This window comes from Amphibalanus amphitrite, unplaced genomic scaffold, assembly GCF_019059575.1.
Source record: "Amphibalanus amphitrite isolate SeventyFive unplaced genomic scaffold, NRLGWU_Aamphi_draft 000397F_arrow, whole genome shotgun sequence".
Taxonomy (NCBI): Eukaryota; Metazoa; Arthropoda; class Thecostraca; order Balanomorpha; family Balanidae; genus Amphibalanus; species Amphibalanus amphitrite.
Genome location: NW_024881891.1, coordinates 455,351 through 468,873, shown reverse-complemented (window position 1 = coordinate 468,873; position 13,523 = coordinate 455,351). Strand labels below are relative to the sequence as shown.

The 13,523-nt window shown below is 49.0% G+C and overlaps 1 protein-coding gene across 1 annotated transcript; it reads right to left on the bottom strand.

The window, feature by feature from the left end:
- Positions 1 to 2,771: 2,771 nt before the first annotated feature.
- LOC122390482 lies at positions 2,772 to 5,281 on the bottom strand. Its single transcript, XM_043383476.1, has 2 exons — positions 4,544 to 5,281; positions 2,772 to 3,187 (listed from the first exon to the last, which is right to left on the bottom strand). Exons 1-2 carry the CDS (start codon positions 5,111 to 5,113, stop codon positions 3,056 to 3,058), a joined length of 702 nt encoding a protein of 233 aa, XP_043239411.1. The 5' UTR covers positions 5,114 to 5,281; the 3' UTR covers positions 2,772 to 3,055.
- Between the last annotated feature and the right edge of the window lie 8,242 nt (positions 5,282 to 13,523).

The window sequence follows — 13,523 nt, the reverse complement described above, 5'->3', positions numbered from 1 at the left end:
CCTTGACCTATGACCTTGACCTCGGATTTTTTCGAATGTGCTACTGCTTCTTGATGAGACGAACACAGTGGTGGCCGAAATTTTTAAATCGGACCATAAACAAAGATTCTACAAGGTACGGGGACTAAAATTAACGTTTAAAGTGACCTTGACCTTGACCTATGACCTTGACCTCGGATTTTTTCAAATGTGCTACTGCTTCTCGATGAGACGAACACAGTGGTGGCCGAAATTTTCAAATCGGACCATAAACAAAGATTCTACAGGGTACGGGGACTAAAATTAACGTTTAAAGTGACCTTGACCTTGACCTATGACCTTGACCTCGGATTTTTTCGAATGTGCTACTGCTTCTCGATGAGACGAACACAGTGGTGGCCGAAATTTTCAAATCGGACCATAAACAAAGATTCTACAGGGTACGGGGCTAAAATTAACGTTTAAAGTGACCTTGACCTTGACCTATGACCTTGACCTCGGATTTTTTCAAATTTGCTACTCCTTCTCGATGAGACGAACACAGTGGTGGCCGAATTTTTTAAATCGGACCATAAACAAAGATTCTACAGGGTACGGGGACTAAAATTAACGTTTAAAGTGACCTTGACCTTGACCTATGACCTTGACCTCGGATTTTTTCAAATGTGCTACTGCTTGTCGATGAGACGAACACAGTGGTGGCCGAAATTTTCAAATCGGACCATAAACAAAGATTCTACAGGGTACGGGGACTAAAATTAACGTTTAAAGTGACCTTGACCTTGACCTATGACCTTGACCTTGGATTTTTTCGAATGTGCTACTGCTTCTCGATGAGACGAACACAGTGGTGGCCGAAATTTTCAAATCGGACCATAAACAAAGATTCTATAGGGTACGGGGACTAAATTTAACGTTTAAAGTGACCTTGACCTTGACCTATGACCTTGACCTCGGATTTTTTCAAATGTGCTACTGCTTCTCGATGAGACGAACACAGTGGTGGCCGAAATTTTCAGATCGGGCGATAAACAAAGATTCTACAGGGTACGGGGACTAAAATTAACGTTTAAAGTGACCTTGACCTTGACCTATGACCTTGACCTCGGATTTTTTCAAATGTGCTACTGCTTCTCGATGAGACGAACACAGTGGTGGCCGAAATTTTTAAATCGGACCATAAACAAAGATTCTACAGGGTACGGGGACTAAAATTAACGTTTAAAGTGACCTTGACCTTGACCTATGACCTTGACCTCGGATTTTTTAGAATGTGCTACTGCTTCTCGATGAGACGAACACAGTGGTGGCCGAAATTTTCAAATCGGACCATAAACAAAGATTCTACAGGGTACGGGGACTAAAATTAACGTTTAAAGTGACCTTGACCTTGACCTATGACCTTGACCTCGGATTTTTTCGAATGTGCTACTGCTTCTCGATGAGACGAACACAGTGGTGGCCGAAATTTTCAAATCGGACCATAAACAAAGATTCTACAGGGTACGGGGACTAAAATTGACGTTTAAAGTGACCTTGACCTTGACCTATGACCTTGACCTCGGATTTTTTCAAATGTGCTACTGCTTCTCGATGAGACGAAAACAGTGGTGGCCGAAATTTTTAAATCGGACCATAAACAAAGATTCTACAGGGTACGGGGACTAAAATTAACGTTTAAAGTGACCTTGACCTTGACCTATGACCTTGACCTCGGATTTCTTCGAATGTGCTACTGCTTCTCGATGAGACGAACACAGTGGTGGCCGAAATTTTCCGATAGCTCCAAAAATGAAGATTTTATAGGGTACGGCGATTTTTAAAGTGACCTTGACCTTGACCTATGACCTTGACCTCGGATTTTTTTGAATGTGCTACTGCTTCTGGATGAGACCAACACACTGGTGGTCAAATTTTTCAAATCGGACCATAAACAAAGATTCTACAGGGTACGCAGTATTTTGACCTCTCAAGGTCAAACGGTTTGACCTAGGAAAAAAAGGTCACCATTTTCGAACTCAGCGTGCCATGGGCTATCTGTATGCCAATTTTGAGCGAAATCATTACTCGAATTTGAATCCGAATACGAATACGACGCTAACTTTATGGACATCGAGGCGGTGGCATGGTACCGCTACGGATATGGATGGTCCATGAGACGCGATAGACGGACGAGGTGCGAAGCTGCGATCACGCCGCCATGGAAAATATGGCATGACGTGCTTGACGTTAGTGCTTTTTATCCTCCGTAACAATACTGGCATTCTTGGCGTTTATAATAATCAATAAGGCTGTCACCCCTGCCCCTATGGTGGCGCCGCCACTGCGCCCTATTCATGGCTCGCGCCCCCTAAGGTACGTACATACGTACCTACGCTGATCTGCAAATGAGCAGAATTACAGTAATTCAGCTTTTTATCCATTACCACGGTATTCGCACTCTGTCCTCAATCGTAAACAAATAATAAAACAAAAATGTATTACAAAGCATGACTGTACAAATCAAGTCTCAACACGAACGCGACATGACATGCTCCCAGACCCGCGGAAACAAGCATATTGACTATCTGACACAATGACTATCGCAGCACCTCTGACTTCTGAGACATGTTGATTCATGAAAGACAATACCCGGTCCATACCATAGGCGCGGGAGCCGGGGGGGGCAGTGGGGGCAGCTTGCCCCCCCAACTCTAGGGCCGTGGGGGCGGTGCCCCCACAACTTTGAGACGAAATACCGTACTTTTTTGCAAATGTTTTTTCTTTTTTTGTTGAAAAAGCCAAGGGTTGAAAAATAAGTGGCCTAAAACCGGTGAGAAAACTAGATTTGGGGGTACCCTAGGTTGATCTCCATTATGGTGTGCCCCCCCAGTCTGAAAGTAGTTCCCGCGCCTATGGTCCATACACCGTTGACAACAAAGCACATTTACAAACAGCTTTACACATTTGGTCAAACATTTGATAATATTTTACACATTTCCAGCGAAAGACAAAGTAGCTCGACTCTACCTGAGTCGGTCCCGGGTACACATTTCACGAGCCTGTCCAGTGGCGTCTCTTTTGTCAAAGGTTCTGTTCAGACCTCGGTCCACTTGTTGGCACCTGTCTGAGCGCACCCGTCCATCTTCTCCGAGGTCAGCTGGTTCGACTCTCCTTCTGGGCTTCCTTTCTCTTCGTCTTCATCGATGATCTCGAATCCGTTCGAGCCCTCACGGTTCGTCGGAAGGTCATCTCAGGCTCAAAAGAAACGGTATATACCATTCGAAAGCCGACGGTGAGCTGAATCCAAAAATGTAATTTTTATCAAAATCGATCGATGGCCTTTTTTGAAAATTGCGTTTTTGTAAAAACTTAATAATCTTTTATTTAACGGGCTGTCCCGGACATTCTTGAAAACATAAACAGGTATTTTTTAGTTCCAGTGAAAGCTAAACGCCAAAAGAACAATATTTAGCGAAGCAATATTTCCAAACATTAATATGCGTCTCCCACAGCCGACAATAAGGCGCAATCACACAGCTCAGTGTCACGATAGACCAAAGTCAGCCACACAGAAGCGTGAATTGACCCTTATCGACTCGCAGACCGGGCGCTCTCGGCCCGCCTGACCGGTCACGGAAAGAACGTTCGGCTCTCGTTCTACTAAACAAATGTCATATTTGTCACTTTAACTGTCCACATCGCTATTAAAGTTATTCAGGATACCTGTGAAGAAAATTCGTTGTTCTGCTTGATTTACAACATGCTTTAATTTACATTTTTCTTATACATGTTTTGTTCCATCCAGCTGCGATCAGTGCCCGCGCAGGGGAAGTGAGCGGGGTTTCACTGTCAGAGGCTGTACTGGTGACAGCTGCTCGGCCGTGCGACCGGTCAAAGGTTACCCTACCCCGCCGGGCGCTACCCCCACTCCACCCGAGCTGAGGCCGGTGCAACCTCTGACATTTCAGCGCGGCCAATTTTCCTTATATGGGCATGATACCAAGCTCAACTGAGCAAAGTAGACATGAACAATTGCAAATTAATACATGATGTGAAGATGACAGAACAATGAATTTTCTTCACAGGTATCCTGAATAACTTTAATAGCGATGTGGACAGTTAAACTGACAAATATGACATTTGTTTAGTAGAACGAGAGCCGAACGTCCTTTCCGTGGCCGGTCAGGCGGGCCGAGAGCGCCCGGTCTGCGAGTCGATAAGGGTCATTTCACGCTTCTGTGTGGCTGACTTTGGTCCATCGTGACACTGAGCTGTGTGATTGCGCCTTATTGTCGGCTGTGGGAGACGCATATTAATGATTGGAAATATTGCTTCGCTAAATATTGTTCTTTTGGCGTTCAGCTTTCACTGGAACTCAAAAATACATGTTTATGTTTTCAAGAATGTCCGGGACAGCCCGTTGAATAAAAGATTATTAAGTTTTTACAAAAACGCAATTTTCAAAAAAGGCCATCGATCGATTTTGATAAAAATTACATTTTTGGATTCAGCTCACCGTCAGCTTTCGAATGGTATATATCGTTTCTTTTGAGCCTGAGATGACCTTCCGACGAACCGTGCCCTGCGCGGGTTTCTTCAGCCCCCAGTAGAGCACCAGGCCCCCGACCGGCAGAAAGGCCGCCGCCGAGCCGACCAGCATGGGCACGAAGGTGGGGAACCCGAACGGGGCCAGCGCCGCGGCGGAGCCGACCAGCGCGGCGCACCAGACGGCGTCGGCGGCCGCCCAGACCAGCAGCGGCCAGCGGCGGCCCAGCAGCAGGCCGACCAGCGCCGGCGGCGTGGCCACCGCCAGGCCAGCGCCCGCCGCCGCCTGCGCCACGTAGGAGGCCCACAGCGGCACCTCCAGCTGCTCGACCGTGTAGTCGAGGATGATGGTCGAGCGGCAGACAGTGGGCGAGGCGTCGACCACGTCCTCCCGGCCGAGGCGCCGCTTCTTGAACTGATTCTGGAGACAGTAGTGCTCCTCGGTGAGACCCGGGTCCGTGATGTGCCTCACTGCCAGCACCGCCCACACCACGGTGAAGAGCATGCTGACGTAGATAATGACGGCGACCACGAGCGGCGTCACGCGCGAGCACCAGCAGGCGACGCGATCGCGACGGAGCATCATCACACGCAATGAATGAACCATCGGTCCGGAAATAAAATCCCCACCACTGCTCACTAGCACTCGCAGTAGTCGGAACACGTCACCAATTCACCACACAGACAATCGCGGAATTATTTGCGCACCGCTCCTCACCCTCCGGCGCCTGGAGTGCAACTGACAAATATCATCAATCGTCGGCTGCGCATCTCCGACATGACGGAACTTGACATCAGTTGCGAGACGGCTCGTCAGCTCGCGGGTTCTTCGCGGGTAAAGTGCACATGCCCTTATTTGTCCGACGTCTGACGTGATTGAACGTGATCTAAGCCTTGATCTAAGGTGGTGAAATATGCGCAGCCAATCACAGTCGGTCGTGACGTGACGTCATGATCATGTTAACCAATCAGCGCTCTGTAATGTGGGACGATCGGTTCATTGATATTGTCTCGCTCAGGGGAGTGGCCGTCGCAAATAAGCACGTGACATCTCGCGTGCTAATGTCATGAGGAAGATCGGGCACGATGTCTTAAATGACATTATGACATGTTTGATCACGCCTTGTCGTGACATGTTTGATCGTACTGTTTTGTTTGTTATCTACATGTAGATCAAGTGCCCAGCCTCGATTATCGAATTTAATATAGGTACGATCCGTGATGCATTCAATTGACATGTACCTAGATATAAGGTTAGGAGTGATTAAAATTTTGAATTATAATCTGTTAATATTATTTCATCATTTAATATCATATCATATATTTAATTTATTTAATGACTGAATATCATATCATTTAATCATGAATCAGATAAACATTTAAAATATGATCAGTCAGGCTAGGGCTAGACGTAATCGTTTTGATATTTTATTATGCATGCTGCTAAATGCATTGCTTGGTTCAAGTCAGCATGCTATTAGTAATTAGAATGTCGCATGGCAGGCATTAATTATATACAGTGGCGGTCGCAGGGGGGGGGGGGCCATCAGGGCCATGGCCCCCCCCCCCCAAAGGCAAATCAGGGGGGGCCATCATATCATTTGGCCCCCCCAAACAACCGATGGGCCCCCATGGCCGTATGGGGCCCTGGCCCGTATTCGATTGTCACGAGGCTCGAGAAACCCACGCCAGCCATTAACCCGCGCCCTGCTGGGGGGGGGGGGGTGTTTGAACACCCCCCCTTGTGGTTTTTCGCGAATATCTCAAAAACGGCAGCGCGGAGCGCCGCCGTTTTTGGTACAACTTATCATACATCAATTCTACACATGTTGTGAAAATTTCAGACCAAGGTCATTCAAGGTCAGGTCACCAGGTCACTTGAAGTGACCTCACCTCATAAAAAGTTTCAATGTCTGTCATAGCTACACCGAGTGACCGATCGCTTTGAAACTTTCAGCGATTGCTAAGAGCAATAGCATGTACAAAATGTATATCTCAGAATTTTGATATCGATGACCTAAGGTCAGGTCAATTTTGCTACCTCCCCATTATAAGTCAATGGGAGAAAATTGAAATGCGCCTCTTTTGGACGAAAGACATTATAAACACTCCCAAACACCGAATTACAAGTGGTTTAGACACACTGAACATGAAAATGGTGTCCGTGACCCTTGTTTGTGCCCTGAGGTCATCTTAGGTCACGAATGGTATCTAACAGTTTTTCGCAAATAACTTTTGATAGAGGCATGCTAGAGCGATGAAAACGCCTTATATGTGTTCAGCTCGACGATACGGATCGACTGATATGCAACATGACCCTTTCCGGTCAGGTCATGACCTTGACCTGAGGTCAAATTTTCAAGCTGACCTTTCAAGGTCAAGTTATAGTTCATTCGATGCGTCTTGACGAGATGAACACGATGCCGGTAAAAGTAAGCTCGTACAAGGCTTGGGTCAAAAGTTATTGCAGAAAAACTGTTTCCGAAAAAATCGGCTATTTTTGCAGTTTTTGCCCCCTGCAGGCAAAACCGTTGACGTTAGGTCAAATCTGAGAGAATTACTCAGAAAGGGCGTTAATAGTGCTATCGAATGCACTTTTCCGCGGCGCTGTAGCTCTATTGGTTCCCGAGTTATGCGTTAGCTTCTTGGAAATTTTCGACATTCGACCTGGAAATCGGCGAAATTTTGCCTTCAATGACCTCTGGTGACCTGACCTTTGACCTGACCAAAAAATTGACCGAAGTGATTTCGTCATTATTTTTTACGCTCTTTCGAACGCCGCCTTCCGCGTATCGCTACGTGGCCCAGGAGCCGAGTTACAAGGGGGGGTGTTCAAACACCCCCCCCCCCCAGCAGGGCGTGGAAATCCAGGACCCCCAGCCGGGCGCGGGTTAACAGCTCCCATACCAGTCTTTGAGGGTCCTACACTGACCTCTGAGGGCCCTTCAGTGGCGGTCGAGCGCCCACATTGACCGCTGAGGACCCACATTGACCTCTGAGGGCCCTCCACTGGCCTTTGAGGGCCCCTAAACCGGCCTCAGGGGCCCAACCGGCCTCTGGTGGCCTCATTTCTGTCTCTCGAGTCCCAAGACTAACCTTTAAGTGTCTCTGAGGGCCCCGCACTGGATTCTGAAGACCCGATGTCGGCCTCTGAGAGCCCGCATCGGCCTCTGGGGCCCATCTTGGCCGTTGAGGGCCCTCCGCTGGTCTCTGGGGTCCAACGCCGGCCCATGCCGGCCTTTTAGGGCCCCACACTGGCCTCTAAGGGCCCCATGCTGGTCTGTAAGGACCCACATTAGCCTCTAAGGGCCCCCCGCACTGGATTCTGAAGACCCAATGCCGGCCGCTCAGGGCCCGCATCGGCGTCTGAGGGCCCATCTTGGCCTTTGAGGGCCCTCCGCTGGCCTCTGGGGTCCAACGCCGGCCCATACCGGTCTTTAAGGGCCCCACATTGACCTGAGGGCCCCATGCTGGCCTGTAAGGACACACATTAGCCTCTATGGGCCCCGCACTGGATTCTGAAGACCTGATGCCGGCCTCTAAGGGTTCGCATCGGACTCTGAGGGCCCATCTTGGCCTTTGAGGGCCCTCTGCTGGCCTCTGGGGTCCAACGCCGGCCCATGCCGGCCTTTTAGGGCCCCACACTGACCTCTAAGGGCCCCATGCTGGCCTGTAAAGGCCCACATTAGCCTCTGAGGGCCCCCCGCACTGGAATCTGAAGACCCGATGCCGGCCTCTAAGGGTCAGCATCGGCATCTGAGGGCCATATTGGCCTTTGAGGGCCTTCTGTTGGCCTCTGGAGTCCAACGCCGGCCCATGCCGATCTTTTAGGGCCCCACACTGACTTCTGAGGGCCCGTGCTGTCCTGTAAGGACCCACCTTAGCCTCTGAGGGCCCCGCACGGGCTTCTGAAGACCTGATGCCGGCCTCTAAGGGCCCGCATCGGCCTCTGAGGGCCCATCTTGGCCTTTGAGGGCCCTCTTCTGGCCTCTGGGGTCCAACGCCGGCCCATGTCGGTCTTTTATGGCCCCACGCTAACCTCTGAGGGCTCCATGCTGGCCTGTAAAGACCCACATTAGATTAGCCTCTGAGTGCCCAATTCGGTCTCTGATGGTCTCAAACTGCCCTTTGGAGGCCCTGTACTGGTCTCTGAGGGCCCTAAACTGGCCCCTAAGGGCCCAAACCAGCCTCTAAAGGTCCCACACCGGCCTCTGATGGTCCCATTTCTGTCTCTGGGACCCAAACTGACCCTTATGTGCCTCTGAGGGCCCCGTACTGGCTTCTGAAGGATCGATGCCGGTTTCTGAGGACCCATAACGGTCTTTAAGTGCCTCATACCGACACCTGAGGCCCCACACTAGCCTCTGAGGGGGCCCAAAACTGGCCTTTGAGGTCTCTACACCGGCCACTGATGGCCCCATTATGTTCTCTGGGGGCTCAAGCCTTACCTTTGGACGTCACGCACTTGCCTCTGAAGGCCCACATCAGCCTCTGGGGCCCTACCTGGGGCCTTTGAGGCCCTTCGCTGACCCTTGGATCCAACGCCGGCCTCTGGGGGTCTGACACCGTACTATAAGGGCCCCATTGCAGCCTCTAGGCGATAGGTATCGCTGAAGCGCTATCGATGGGCCGATAAGTGTAGGAACCATGGGTGCAGTGGGCGCAGTTGCACCAACAATAATTCTGCATAGGGTGCAGACAATGTATTCTGCATCCACAATAATCTGGAACAAACCCCCTTTTCTCAGCAACACTACTTTCCATGCAGCACGACAAATTTAGGATATTTTGCCCACTATCCATCTTTCGAAGCATTTGCTACTGTAATGGTCTTCAAAACTTACATTTGTGCTCAAGTACCTAAAAAACAAAAATGAAACCGAACACGTGTGATTGAACAGTGAACAGATACCGATGACCCACTGTCAAAAGTTTTAGCATGATGATCTCAGAAAATGGCAAAGTTAGCCGTCTTTATTTTTGCGGTAGTCCATTCACATTTGCGTGAGTTATTGGCATTATCAATGCTTTAAAATGCACTTATCGGTACCTTTTCGACATGGAACATCCTCAAAGCTCGCAATGAGCCTCCGCTCGGGTGCCGCTCCCTGCCCCCCCCCCCCCCCGCTTCACCGGCCATGGCCTGGATTTCTGCACCCGTGCACTACGCCCGTGGGCCCCTTTAAGCTAGCACCGGGCCCCCCGGGTCAGCGCAAGGGCCCCTTTGCCAAGCTGGGCCCCCCCCCAAACTCCAAGTCTGCGACCGCCCCTGATTATATAAAACAATCACTGTAAACTCATTTTGACAATGGGTTGTCGTACAACGACGAGCGTTTTGTCAAAAATACTAATAAAGGTTATGTCGAACGACGAATATCTTGTCATAGTTGGTTGAATCAACAGGGCAAATATTAGTATCAGCCCCAGCACCTAGTCGACCATTCATAAAATTGACGAGGATTATGGAGGCTATTGTGAAAACTACCAGGGTCTTATTCGTAATATGGAACATAGATTTGCTTATGATTTGTAATTTATATCCTTGTCGAAAGAACCAGCTACACCATTGCAACAATACTGATACATACTTATGTAATCTATGTCCTTGTCAAAGGTATCAGCTACACCTTTGCAACACGGACTTAGTTACGCTAGTTAGACGTGTTAGTAGTAACATATACAAAGCTGTTACTTGTTATATAGGTGGCGCCAAAAACGTTTCCGGCCGTTTCATTTTGAAAGTTTCAGTTGCGCACCAACCGCCGTGCAGTGATGTGGCCTCCTGCGCACTTCCGTGAAAATGGTAGGTGATAACAGTGTTCGGTCGTTTTTGTCATTTTTTAATGAAATGTATGTCTTTCAACTGATAGTAATGCAGATTGAATCAGAGAAATTTGCTAAATAAGTGCGTGATGTATGGAAGCAAGCACAATGTGTTCTGCTCCAGGCCATATTGTTCTGCATATGCTATAATATAGCGATGCTTTCTTTCAGGCTTTCATCAGGAGCGAAAGCTCCAGCTTGCAAGCAATGGTCGCTACACTGAAGACAGAAAACTGCAGAAACTCAAGAATTCTAAAAATGAAAAAGCACCTGAATTCCAAGGGGCTAATGAATTTGAATGCCCCTTAGATTTGAATGGGTTTGCAACTTAAAATTCGTGTTCCGGAGACTTAGAAATAACATATTTCCGAATCAAGGCATTCCTCGATGTTGCGAGTCCCCAAACCAGTTATTGCGAGGCAGGAAACCTAAGTTGACTATCAACTCAAACCTAATGCATGTAAACGTGTGATTCTACAGTGTACTCGATAAGTGATGACGCTCATTGCCTTCTCGCATGCGTTATTGCCCTTGCCCCTTGGGTCATGAGTGTCATCACCATTGTGTGTGTAATGTGTATGTACCATTTTAAATACATGACCTACTTTCAGTAATGCTGTTTTGCTGCAATAATGAGACTGCAGAGCGGCGACCTGCGATTTGTGGAGAAAACTGACGAATACAAGGGAGGTCTTTGTAAAACGTTACAAACCTGAGACTAGTAGATTGCTTACAAGTACAGGTTTGCTGCACGTAGACATTACTATGCTAACTAAGATTTGCATTGAGTTGACTTAACAAGTACACGGCTCAGCCCTGTTGAATGCAAACATGCGCCGGTCTTTACCTAGTAGCCGCATGATTATAACTAGGAAAACAGTCGTTCACACAACAATGACAAAGCAAACTTTGGTAGCTAGTCTAACGAACTACATGTGAGTGGGTTGTAAGAAAAACTACCATGACAAACAATAGGGTCGTTCGATGACATGGCAAAGGGTGCGGGGATTTGCGCTAAATAATTTTCCTTGTAAAAGTAACAAACGTTTGTTGAAATGAGTTTACAGTGTATTTGATTTGACAAGGAACAAAGAAGCAAACAATAAAGAATGGGCAAAATCACCTTCCCGATCTCACCAACTATAGACGTTATAGAAAAAGAAGAAAAAAAAACTCCACAATCGACTGGCGACGATTATGGCGATTGATCGTCTCCCATTGACCGTGACTCCATTGTCGCTGTGTATCCATTACCATTAGACTCGTCGTCCATTATTCTCTTATGACTGGCCGTGTCGTGGCTTGCTGCCATCGGTTCGACCAAAGCGGTGGGATGCGAGCGAGAGACGCGATAGATATTCTCCTTGAATTGGATTAGGGTAGGGTATACGGTAGCGTGTTAATACTAGCGCGACATAAATAATTTAAAGCGAAATGTATTACGCAATACTTTTTGACGCATAAATGCTCTTATTGTGATTGTTTCTCATTTGTCATTCCCCAGTGCGGCAGCAAACGTGTGAGTCACCAGCCTGGCTGAGCTCGGGGCCGCCAACCATGTCTGTATTTTAATGACGTCATTTGTATCCCCCAAAAAAGACACCTCGTGCGGCTGACAATCCGTCCCCCGCGCGACACATGCTGCGGCCTTTCCCATCGATTACGATTTAAATTCAGTTCGTTGGCGGGGCGTTAAAGGACTAATGAATATCAGCTAAGGGGCGGTGACGCGCGCGACATCCCTGAACCCCCCCCCCCCCCTCCGCTGCGGCGGCACCCTCGCTGACCTGTCATGTACCCCTCAGCACCTCCGGGGGGTAGGCGGCTCCCCTTCCCCATCGATCACCGCTGCACGGCAGACCGGTGCGACTTCGTGAGAGTCAGCCGGGAAGGGATGTATCACGTGATGAGTTGTGAGAATTTTGGTGCTAATAGAAGGTAACGATGCAATCGCTAGCTGTAAACTTTTTTTAATGGGTCACTGGACCTACTCTGAGTGACCTCAACAGAACGAGGAACTCTACAATTCGAAGCTTGGAAGTCAAAGAGCTTGGGCTCGATTTCCATTTTCCAAACGCTCTGTTCAGTATTCTTTGAGTTCGGGCTGCCTTGCTGCGGGTGCAGCATAAGCGTTTCACAAGTATTTAGGTATTTCACCTATAGGCATCCTCAATTCGCATTATTCCTATCTTTTGGCTTTCGAAATGCACACTGCATTCATTGCATAATGCACAAGTAGATACCTCTCACCTCTTGTGATGAAAAATAAGTGGCCTAAATGCGGTGAGAAAACGGGATTTGGGGGTACCCTAGGTTTGGCTCCTTGAGTCCCTGCCCCCCCCCCCCCCCTCCCCAGTGAAAATCTCTTAGACGAGGCCCTGTTATTTATACTAACCCAAATCCTGCAAACTGTGATCAATTATAAGTGCCTATAGCGCCGAATCCGACCAATATGAGTGCCTACAGTGCTGAATCCGAGAGACCAACTAATCATTTGCAGCCTGCGTCACGATTCCGTGCCTCCGCGATGAGCGTGCGCTCACACTTCCACATACATCACACTAATACGGCTGTCACTGGAGGAGCAACCATCGATTTAACACTCGACGCTTATTTACGACACAGCGGCGCGCATATAATTAGCCGCATACAAACCCTATTGTCGGTCACGCAGAGTAGCGTTGATGCGCTCAGCTATACCCCTGTGTTTGGTCGATGTTGGCACATGCTATAGTTCGGCTTTGTTTCCTCCAGCCGACCAGCGTCAGTGAGGAGACCCGCAGTTGTCAGACTAGCGGCAGTGGCGACCACCTAGGCAGACTTCAGCGTCAGTGATGAACCCCCTTCCCACTCTGATCAGCAGACCTCATTGACGCTACCCCTCTGATCAGCCACAAAACAGCGGCGCTAATCTCTCGCCCGGTGAGTGATTGTCGGATCTCGCCGTGTGCTGACGGATGTAACACCGGATTATCACAGCTCGGCACCTCGTCCGATCCGCAGTCCACACCCCACAGCTGCTCCGGCAGCAGCCATTCGCGGCTGTTGGGTTTCATTATCCGCCTGGCCGCGTCGGGAGGCTGCCTCGCGGTCCCCCAGCGCTGTGGTCTGTCTCGTGGATCCGGGCCTCTCCCTTCGGCCCGTGTTGTCCCCGTGTGCCGCCACCCTTCCTCCAGTCGGCGGAATTGAGCCAG